Source organism: Sciurus carolinensis, chromosome 17 (genome assembly GCF_902686445.1).
Source record: "Sciurus carolinensis chromosome 17, mSciCar1.2, whole genome shotgun sequence".
NCBI classification, from domain to species: Eukaryota; Metazoa; Chordata; class Mammalia; order Rodentia; family Sciuridae; genus Sciurus; species Sciurus carolinensis.
In genome coordinates this window covers 51939785-51951938 of record NC_062229.1, presented here as the reverse complement: position 1 = coordinate 51951938, position 12154 = coordinate 51939785, and the positions used below count along the sequence as shown (strand labels likewise).

Here is a 12154-nt window from a genome sequence, read left to right as displayed (position 1 = left end):
AAATACATTGACCTTCTCTCAAATAAGGGGAATTCCTCCTTTTTAACTGACTAATCTGAGATATTGGTTTTATTGCTGATTTCAGACTTGAAATGAAAGAGTAGCTCTTCCTGGGTCTTGAGCCTAATGGCCTTCAGAATGGAAATACACTATTGACCCTCCTGGGACTCCAGTTTTGTGGACTGCAGATCTCGGGATTTGTTAGCTCCTGTAATCATGTAAGCCAGTTTCTCATAATCAATCTCTCTCTCTCTCTCTCTCTCTCTCTCTCTCAATCTCTCTCTCTATATATATATACACACACACACACACACTCATACACACATATATACATATATATGCATATATACTAATATTTATAAAACATATATTCTAATATTTTATCATATATTACCTAGTATTAGGATATACATTATATAAAACATATAACATGTAATATTATATTAGAACACATTATATATTACTAATATATTAGAATACATATGAACTAATAAACATGTATATATGTATATATACATATATGCATATATAAACAAATATATTAGAATATAAACTAATTCTGCCCTTTTGAGGCAAAAAACACACACATGCACACACACACATACACACACACATATATACATATACAAACTTCAAAAGGAAAGAATTAGTTTTAAAACATAAAATTGATAATAAATAGTCATAAGGTAATAAAACAATACCAGAAATTAATTTTTATTAATCATGTATGTATTTATATATTTTATTAATCATATGTATGATCTCCTATTGGTTCCTAATATACCACTGTACACAATTCGCACTTCAGAGATTCACTGTCTTTATATGTGTATTTTTTATTCCTCAACATTATGGCTCTATAATTTTGACTGCTAATTGCCTTTAATATCTTCTACTGAAGAATATGAGCTCCTTGTGGGGAGCATGTACCTGTGCTGAGCACTATGTTTGTTATTACCATAGTTTATCAAGAAACACACAGAATATATATTAATTGAGTTTAAAAAATATTTCAGTAAAATTCCAAGAGTTAGCCAGCCACTCCATCACCAAAATTACAAACCTGAAACCAGTCAATGGTACAGCAATTAATGAGGGATGGGAACTGTCTCAAGCGATTTCGAAAAGCATCTCCAATGGGACTAAAGGCCACTACAATATGAAGATTATCCTTGCAGCGATTCACAAAGAAAGCAAACAGGGCTAAGGGACTGAGTTCCTCATGTTTACTTCCAGCCTGAGCTACTGGACGAACACCCTAAAGAATATAAGAAAATAAAAACTTGTAAATTGATATGTTGATAATAAGATTAATGGATATTAGAACATGAAGAAATTCTATTACTTCCCATAAATACGTTTAAATTTTTGTTTTTATATCAACAGAATGGCTTTGGTATAATTTATACTTACAAAATCTCTTTCAACTCCAAATTCTATAATTTAAAAACAAATATCTATGTTCAACATCTCTATCCTTATTCTTTCAACATCTCTAGCAATTAGAGAAATGCAAATTAAAACTACACTGAGATTTCACCTCACTCCAACCAGAATGGCAATTATCAAGAATATAAGTAACAATAAATGTTGGTGAGGATGTGGGGAAAATGGTACACTCATACATTTTTTTTTTTTTTTGGTGGGACTGCAAATTAGTGCAACCACTCTGGAAAGCAGTGTGGCTAGGAATGGAACCACCATTTGACCCATTTATCCCACTCCTTGGTATATATCCAAAGGAGTTAAAATCAGCATATTACAGTGACATAGTCACATCAATGTTTATAGCAGCAATCAATGTTTATATATATAAAATATAAATATATATTTTACACACACACACACACACATAAATATAAGAGAAATAATGAAGGAATAGAAAGGTTTAGTATCAAAATGATAGGAAGAAAAGAGAGAAAACAAAGTGACCAGGAGAGCCTGGCAAAGCTTAGGCAATCCCACTCTTCAAAGGTGACTACTCTTTAGGAGTGGATAAGAAGGGTGAATTTCTCCTATGAGAATCACCCTTTATCAGCAAACTTCTCCACATTCCCGGTATCTCCCAGGTAAAAGCAAATAACTTGTGATTTTCCCCCCTTTTATTTTCTTCTTCTTCTTCAACACAAGTCATAAACTAGAAAAGCTTTCTAAGCGCCTAACACTACATAAATGTTTCATTTTGCTTGATTCTCAGACCCCACAACAACTCCATACTAAAGGAACTATTAGCTGTGCTCCCATTACAAAGAAGGCAAAAGTAGAGCGCCTGAACTACAAGGGCAAGTTCATTCCACTCCAGACAGTATCACCAGAGGCTGAGAATGAAACATCTAGGCTTGAGTGATAAATTCTGATAAGAGCAGTTATAGTCCTGAGGAAGGGGAAAATTATTATCAGAAATATTAGTGGGAAGGTCTTAGAAATTGGGATCAAAGTATGTGACATCTGACAGGACTAGGTACTTCATAATTTTATTTTTGATCAATTAGTTCATAAAGCCTGACTTTCAGATATATCAGAACTCTTAAGACAAGTAGTTTAAGACTTTAGAAACTTTTACAAACCCAAGTTAAGCCATGAGACTAATCAAATAACATTAAAATCATATTTACTTTTATTAATTTAAGAGATGATTTTAAACTCCCTAATCATTCATAACACAGGTTAAAATAATATCAAACAGGTAAAAGAAACTGCCATTATTATGAAGATAAGAATTATAAAAATTCTGCCTCATAACCATGGTAGATGCAATTCAAAATTCAGGAAAATGATGTACTAATATACTTTAAATTTTTAATTGAGCAAACTATATTTATGCTGAAGAAGAGAAAAGGTTTCAAGATAGAAAACTGCTATGCTAAGTAAGAGCAGCACCTCCCCAAAAGCTTTTACCTCCATTACTTCTTGTTTTTCATCTGCAGCAAAAATGTTAGGTACTTCTCCAGTATTGAGCACACTGTCAATATCTTCTAGAAAAGCTTCCTCTTTAATCTGAGTGTCTGTGATTAGAAAGACTGTCTTCTGGCCTCTCATGCCCACGTTTTTCAACAGACCCTTAAAATTAAAATGCATTTATAAGTAGAATATGATAGACTTCTGTTGGTTTTCCCTCTCTCCCTTTCTCCTTTTGACAACACTTTTAAGGACAATAAGTCTCCCCGCTACTAGGGCTGTCAATCAGGCCTCCATTTTTATCATTCCCTAGGTTTCCAGCTGACTATCCAAACTAGTCAGTTTCCCCAGTCCCCTAGACATAGACATTGATTCAAAAGAAGACTCATGATTTAAGCAGAACCCTATGTTAGTGATGCTTTCTTTGGGGCCTGATACGGAGTTGAAACAGAAAGAATTCTTGTTCTGAGATGGAGGATATAAAGGCCAATAATTCTGAAGCCAACTGTACCTGCCTCACAGATATAAGCCTGCTGGAGAAGGAAGAAAAAAGAATAAGAGCTGTGCCAGAAAAGAGTAGTTAATGAGGACATAATTTAAGGCCATAAGTTTAGTCATGTTAAAAGACGAACTACCTATGGACACTTGAATCTTGCAAGTCATTAACTTCTTCTTTAGCTTAAACTACTTTGAGCCATTTTTGTTTGGTTGATTATCAACTGCAACCAAAATTTCCAATTAATAAAAAGATATGAACTCACTTGTATGCTGGAACTGATTGTATAAGCTTGTTAGAACTGACTGTTAAAACTTCAGAACTTCTGAGCAGTTTGTTAATTACAGTCAGTATTAAAAATTAAATTTAAAAAATTTATAATAAAATAAGAACATAGGTATATTTTTAAAGGGTAAAAATTACTTGAATTTCATACATCCTATTTTATTATATTTAATACTATCTATGCTCTGGAAGTTATTTAAGTCTGTACAGTAGAATACCATGAAGTGGTATTTTATGTACATCTCTTCTCAATTTTCTTTGAAGTAACATCATCTTCATCACTTTAAATTCAGTACCCTGGTAGTTTTTACACTATGAAAACTGGCAAAGGCTACAAACCAGAGATCCCACTCTCCTCCAGCCCTGGAAAGCTGATTATTAAACATCTGTCAGCATACAACTGAAAATAGTTCATAGAGAAAATAGCATTATAACATGTGCAAGTGATTTTTAAAAGTAAATTTCAATATTCATTGTAAAATCATATATTTAAAATCATTGAGTATTAACTCTAAGTCATATTTTTACTCCATAAAAATAAATGGTGATTTTCTTATTGTATAAAACTACCGGGCTGGGGAGATAGCTCAGTTGGTAAAGTGCTTGCCTTGCAAGCACAGATCCCTGGGTTCAATCCCCAGCACTGCAAAAAAAAAAAACAAAAAAACAAAAAAACTACCTTTTCCTAGTAAAGTCATCTTCTAATATGTAGGCTTATTTGTTCCTAGAAATAATTTTCTATCATCAAAACCAGGTCAACTAGTTTTTAAAAAATAAGTATTATATATAATCATATCAGTTTTATACTTATTAATATATCAAAATAAATAAAAATACAACATGTTTTAGCTTATTACCATGATTATCACTATATATAAGTCATATTCAAACATAATGTGTAAAACTATCCAAATAAAGAGAATTAACATTTTGAAAGTAGTAATTATATGCCAGTCATATTACAAAGAATACTTTGTATAATTTAACCACAGTAATCTACAGAACAGATGGTATTATTCAAATTTTATAAATGAAGAATACAGCAAGTGGTAGCAGCAAGAAGACAGACTAGGAAGCTTCAGGCCCTCTCAGGTGCCTCTCCAAACTGATATTCTATCTGTTGTGTTATTCCAATCAGAACCCAAGCCAGGTGAGACAGCCCTCAGACAAGTAGAATACTGAACTCAAGTGGTATGTTGAGGCAGGATTTGGGAAGTATTCTCCCAATGTCACCACACCACAGGAACAGGTGTGTGTCTTGGTAGGTAAGAGCAGCAGAGACTTTGCAGTTCCACAGGCAGGCAGCAAGGGGAGCAAGAGATCAAAAGTAAAGGTGTATAATAGAAAACAAAAGGTCCCAAGAATAGGAAATTAAGACAGTCAAAAACTCTTCCATACACTAGAATAAAAGCACATGCATGCATGCACATACACACACACAATCCCCAAGAAGATATATTCTAAGAAAATTTTTGAGAGGTCTTAGACTAGAGAGCCAGGTTGGTTGGTAAAGATCTTCCCCTGCCTGAAGTCAGTCATTAAAGACTGGAAGAAGAAGTTTGTTTTCAAATGCCCAAATCTCAATAGAAGATCCAAAGGATGTAAAGAAACAGAAACATGGCCCTCAAAGAAATGAAATAAAACTCTAGAAACCAACCATAAGGAAATACAGATCTATGAACTGCCTAATAAAGAATCTAAAGTAACTACTCAGATGAACTAAAAGGGAATACAGACAACTAAACTAAACTAGAAAAACAAAATAAGAATATCAACAAAGATATAGGAACTAAAAAAATTAAATAGAAATTATGGAGGTGATAATGTACAATAATTGAACTGAAAAATTCATTACAGGGGTTCAACATTAAACATTAATCAGACAGAATTAAGAGTTAGCTAATTTGAAAACAAGTTATCAGGTGGATCAATATATACATTTTGGGAACCCCAAGAGGAGATGAGGAAGAGAAAGGGGCAGAGAGCTAATCTGAAGAAATAATGGCCCCAAACTTTCCAAATCTGAGGAAAGAAATGGACATACAAGAAACTCAATGAATAGTAATAGGAAAAGTTCAAAGGGACTACACTGAGAAACATTATAATCAAACTTTCAAACATCAAAGGCAAAGAGAAGATCTTGAAAGGAGTTAGAACATGCACTTATCATATATAAAAGAGTTTCCATAAGATCATCAGTGAATTTTTCAGCAGAAACTTATAGGCCAGAAGAAAGAGGGGTGATATATTCAAGTGCTATAAGAAAAAGTATGTGTCAACCAATATCTGGTAAACCTGTCCTTCAGAAATGAAGGAGGAAGTAAGGCCCCTCCAAATGAACAAGTTCATTAACAATAGGTTTTCCCCAAAAGAAACACTAAAGGGAGTTGAAATTAAAGGACCTAGATAGTAACCTAAAGCCACACAAAAGTATCAAGTTTTCCAGTAAAAGTAAACACAGAATCCTCATTACTATAATTTTGGTGTGCAAATATACTTTTAATTCTAAAAGAAAAAATAAATCACAAAAACACACAAAAACGGGCTGGGGAGATAGCTCAGTTGATAGAGTGCTTGTCTTGCAAGCACAAGGCCCTGGGTTCAATCCCCAGCACCGCAAAAAAAAAAAAAAAAAAAAAAAAAAAAAAAAAAAAAAAACACAAAAACTATAAATATATGTTAATGAGCACACAATTTATAAAGATAAACTTTGTGACATCAATAACAAAGGAGAAAAGTGTGGAGCTGTAAAGAGTAAAATTTTTGTATGCAGTTGAATTTATCCGTTTTAAACAGATTGTTAGAACTTTAAATTGTTTCAAACAATAGTAATGGTAACTAAAAGGAAAATACAGTTCTTTGTATATCCTGGAGATTAATGCTTTATCTGAGGTGCAGGTGGTAAAGATTTTCTCCTGTTCATGTTCACGATTCTTTCCATTGCTGTGAAGAAGCTTTTCATTTGATGCCATTTTCATATGCTGCTTTCTATTAATATATTTATTGATTCTTGATTTTACTTCTTGTGCTTTAGGAGTCTTATTAAGGAAGTCTGTTCCTGAGCTGATAGGATGAAGAGTTAGGCCTACTTTTATTTCCATTATATGCAGGATCTCTGGTCTAATGCCAAGGTCCTTGATCCACTTTGAGTTTTGTGCAGGACGAGACATAGGGGTTCAATTTCAACCTACTATATGGATTTCCAGTTTCCCCAGCACCATTTGTTGAAGAGGCTATCTTTTCTTCAAAGTATGTTTTTGGTGTCTTTGTCTAGTATGAGACACCTTTATTTATGTGCTTATGTCTCTGTGTCTTCTATTCTGTTCCTTTGGTCTTCAATTCTATTTTTGTACCAATACCACACTGTTTTTGTTACTTTAGATCTATAATAATTTAAGGTCTGATATTGTGATGCCTCCTGCCTCGCTTTTCTCAGTAAGGATTGCTTCAGCTATTCTGGGCCTCTTATTTTTCCAAATGAATTTCATGACTGCCTTTTCTATTTCTTTTTTTAAACAGTACTTTACCATTTATTTATTTATTTATTTTTACATGGTGCTGATGATTGAACCCAGTGCTTCACACAGGCTAGGCAAGTACTCTACCACTGAGCCACAACCTCAGTCAACTGCCTTTTCTATTTCTATGAAGAACGTCACTGGAATTTTAATGGGAATTGCATTAAATATGTATAGCACCTTTGGAAATACGGTAATTTTGATAATATTAATTCTGCCTATCCAAGAAAATGGGAGGTCTTTCCATTTTCTAAAGTCTTCAATTTCTTTCTTTAGTATTCTGTAGTTTTTATTGTAGAGGTCTTTTACTTCTTTTGTTTGATTGATTCCCAAGTTTGTTTTTTTTTTTTTTTTTGAGGCTATTGTGAATGGAATAGTTTTCCTGATTTCTCTTTCAGCTGATTCATCATAAACAAACAACCCAATCAATAAATGGGCAAAGAAACTGAATAAGCACTTCATAGAAGAAGAAATACAAAAGGTCAAAAAATACAAGAAAAAATGTTCAACATCTCTAGCAATAAGAGAAATGCAAATTAAAACTACACTGAGATTCCATCTCAATCCAGTCAGAATGGCAATTATCAAGAATACAAGTAACAATAAATGTTGGTGAGGATCTAGGGAGAAAGGTACTCTCCTACATTGTTGATGGGACTGCAAATTGGTGCAAGTACTATGGAAAGTATGGAGATTCCTTAGAAAACTTGGAATGGAATCATCATTTGACCCAGTTATCCCACTCCTGAGCATATACCCTAGACTTAAAAATCAGCATTTTAAAGTAAAATGGTCACATCAATGTTTACAGCAACTCAGTTCACAATAGCAAAGCTAGGGATCCAACCCAGGTACCCTTAAGTGGATGAATGAATAAAGAAAATGTGGCATATATACCAAATGGAATATTACTCAGCTCTAAAGAAGAATGAAATTATGGCATTTGCCAGTAAATATATGGAACTGGAGACTCATGGTAAGTGAAATAAGCCAGTCCCCAAAAAACCAAAGTTCGAATGCTCTCTCTGATATGTGGATGCTAACTCATAAAAAGGGAGGGTAGGCAGGGGAAGTTTAGAAGTTCATTGGATTAGACAAAGGGGAATGAAGGGAAGGGAGGGGGATGGTAATAGAAAAGAATAGAATGAATCAGATATAACTTTCCTATGCCCATATATGAATACACAACCATTGTAACTTCATATCATGTTCAACCACAAGAATGGGATCAAAATTGTAATGGGTTGCACCCCATGTATGTATAATGTCAAAATATACTCTACTGTCATATATATCTAAAAATAACAAAAAAGCAAAATACAAACCCAGAAATAAAAGAGGTCACTATAACCAATGCCACAAAATAAAAAAGATTACAGTATTCTACAAACAACTGAGCACCACTAAATTGAATAACCCTAAAGAAATGGATAAGTTTATAGGAACTAACAGAAAGATTTAGTACTATGCCCAAGACAAAATAGCTAACAAATCATGCAAAGCAAAAATTAAAACTGAGTATATCTGACTTCAAGGTTCAATGATCTTGCTACTCTGAAGTAGTCAATACATGAAGTATGCTGCTTTCTATTAGTATATTAGGCAAGAAACATATCAAAAATTTTCCTTTAAAGCATGAAAAAGAAATGATATAAATATATCCTTTTTCCTTTCATGTCTATGGGAACTTTTTGATATCACCTTCAATTCTACCATTTCCACCTGCAACTAACCAAGAAAAAAGCAATTCTCTATACTAATTTTTAAGATGTAAAGATTTAACAAGTATGGTCCAGTGAAAGAAAGTGAAAGAAGTCCATAGTATCTCCCTTCTCCTCTTTCTTTTTCTGTAATTTTGGGTCATCTCTCTACTGGAGACTGTAGACACCTATGTAAATTGAGGATGAAGCTCTAAGTATGCATTGCACTGTTCTCTTGGTTGCTAGGACAGCAACAGCTCTGAAGAAACTATTAAGACAATGTTAATGACATCATTATCATCATCATTATGAGGTTCATTTTTTTTTTGAAGAGCTGGGAATTGAACCCAAACCATCATACATGCTAGCCATGCACTCCACCACTGAGCTAAACTCCCAGCCCATGCTACTCATTTTGCCTACTGGAAGTCACATATTCATCTAAAACAAGTCCTCCCAGAACTAGAATAAAGACAGATAGAATCAGCAGCAGCAGTTGTAATAGTAGAGTGAATAAGATGAGTTAGAAACCTTACTCTACTTCCATCGCTTCCCTCTGTTTCAGTGTGCTCATTAGTAACACACAGAGATGACCACACTAATGTGCCTATAAAATGAGATTGTGTGGGTAAAACACTCAGGACAGTGTTCAGCACATACAGCAGGTGCTCAAGGGACAGTATTATTATCATCACCCATGTATTCAGTACACATCTACACAGGATATCTCTCCCTTTCCAGGTAAAAGGACACATTATTATCATTTTAGAGACTAGATTTCTTCATAATTTTACCTTTATATCATCTCTCCATTCGTTCATACCATAGCTCTTAGAAATTTCTGGTTGAAAAATTTGCATTTTCGCCATGGATGTAGCCAGACGAGTTAAAGACTGACGACCACTTCCTCCAAGTCCAACAAGCAAAGCATTTCCACCAGACTGCTTTAGAACTCGACATATTCTTGACAAATGTTCCAAAACATATCTTCCAAAAAATAAACAATCTTATTACATATCACAATATACATATAAATGTACTTACCATTTTATTTCATATTTATACGATCATATTATATTGTACATATTATGCACAATTAAATTTACTTTAAAAATAAAAATATGCAAAATAAGGTTTTGCATATATGTGTAAAAAATATACATGTATAGTAAAAGTTCAAAGAAACACATGATGGGAGACACAGTGAAGAAGGGTAGAATACAACAGAGGACTTCAAGTAAATTGCTGGTATTATATATGTATAACATGTATTCAATATATTTTCTTTATATATTTTTGTACATTTTAAGTATTTCATAATAAAATTTTACAAATAGCAATTTCAAGCATCAATATCAAATGTATGTACCTAAACACAACAAGATTCATTCTTGTTTTGTGAGTTTGATTATACTCTTCTAAGCATTGGTCTACAATGTAACTAAAATGGTGAATATTTGGAATTTCAATATAAACTCTGTCATCTCCTTCAAGGTCGGGATTCATATAATCACCAAACATGAGATTTCTTAAGTCTTCTTCAGTCACCTATAGGATGGAAATCAACAAATTACAGAACATGAAAATAAAGTATATTTAAGAAATTATACAAAACTTTGTTTTATGTATGTTATAGAATGATTATAAATTAGATAATTCTTTTAAACATTAGGTAGGGAATCTTACATTTGTAAAATTAACGCCTAAAACTATATTCCTAGTAAATAATACGTTTTTTTGTTTTTTGTAGTTTGGGGGATCATTAAAAAGCAGTATTTTCCTAGGGGTGGTATGTGTGTGGTGGCACACACCAGTAATCCTAGTAATCCCCTAACTTGGGAGGCTGAGGCTGAAAGACTGCAACTCTAAAGCCAGCCTTGGCAATTTAGCAAGATTCTGTTCTCAAAATAAAAAATAAGAGTTGGACGCAGTGGCCCATGCCTATAATCCCAGCACCTCTGGAGACTGAGGCAGGAAGATCACGAGTTCAAAGCCAGCCTCAGCAACTTAGCAAGGCCCTAAGCAACTCAGCAAGACCCTATCTCAAAATGAAAATATAAAAAAGGGGCTGGGATGTGGTTCAGTGGTTGTCTCCCCTCGGTTCAATCCCCAGTGCTAAAATTAAAATAAGTAAATTAATTAATTTTTAAAAGGGGTAGGAGGATGTGGTTCAGTGGTAGAGTTGCCCCTGAGTTCAATACCCAGCACTGAATAAAAAAGCAATATTTAAAAAAGGTAAGTTAATTGATTAAAACAATTCATGTAATTGTACTGCTCTAACTTGACATATTTTTAATCACTAAATATACTCACTGGCGCATTCTCTTTCCTCAAATGTGAAAAAACACCATCAAATGATTCTTTAAAATTGTCCTTTATAACAGTTTTGATTAATTTGAACAGCCAGTTTCTATCATCATCATTAATGAGACGATCATAAAACACCCGGAGAACCTCATGCACAAACAGGCGAATCATAGTGTGCTTGCTCTCTACAGCATCTTTTTCAATGAGTAAGCAGCCCCGGATGACGCGTGAAAAATCACGCAAGTTGAAAGTATAATGAGATTTTGCAGGAGTGGGCAAAAGATTTTCCATGGATCGTTTATATATCTGTATGTGAAAAACACAACAAAGCAAAAATGAAAGGTTTGTAATCAGTGAAGGCATAATGAATAATACAAGAAATATTTTATTTGTCCCATCAGATTATATCATCTTGGAAAAACGTCTAGTACTGGAAAAACGTCTAGTACTAAGTCTAACAATGGCATGTTCCTTTTGTTCTAGAGCACTCAACCAGGCATTATGAAGTTAAAGGAACTTCTGATTCTAAGTCTACTTTTATTTCCCAGTTGTTACAATTGTGCCATTTAAAGATGAGTGACCTGGGTTAAATAGTTAAAAATTTAGAAGAAAGTGAAATCAGATAACTCATTCTGAAACATTCCAAATAAAGAGGATGAAATAATTTGCCATTGGTTGATTCTCTCTCTTCCCTTCCCTTCTTTTACCGTCTGTCCTTCTGTTCTTCCCTCTATTTTTATTGGTAGACTATGGAAATGAAGTATATATTTGCTATCAATATTCTGTTAAGGAAGGTGATTTAAATCTTCTATAATATAGAAAACTAAAGAAAATTATTTTTTAATTTGTATGTGTTCTGTGGTTCATCCCCTTGTCCCAACTTCCACACATTGGTAGGTCTATAGTGCTTCAAAGACAGAAGAAAAGGAATCCTTTTCGTATCCAACTTC

The 12154-nt window shown here is 33.5% G+C and overlaps 1 protein-coding gene across 1 annotated transcript in view; it reads right to left on the bottom strand.

Moving 5' to 3' along the window:
* Dnah12 (dynein axonemal heavy chain 12) overlaps positions 1–12154 on the bottom strand; it is a 273790-nt gene that overhangs the window by 82203 nt on the left and 179433 nt on the right. The window contains exons 41-45 of the mRNA XM_047531915.1: positions 11211–11510; positions 10267–10445; positions 9692–9884; positions 2899–3060; positions 1064–1258 (exon numbers count right to left, since the gene is read on the bottom strand). Of these exons, the coding sequence (XP_047387871.1) occupies positions 1064–1258; positions 2899–3060; positions 9692–9884; positions 10267–10445; positions 11211–11510 (1029 nt within the window). The remainder of the gene's footprint in view (positions 1–1063; positions 1259–2898; positions 3061–9691; positions 9885–10266; positions 10446–11210; positions 11511–12154) is intronic.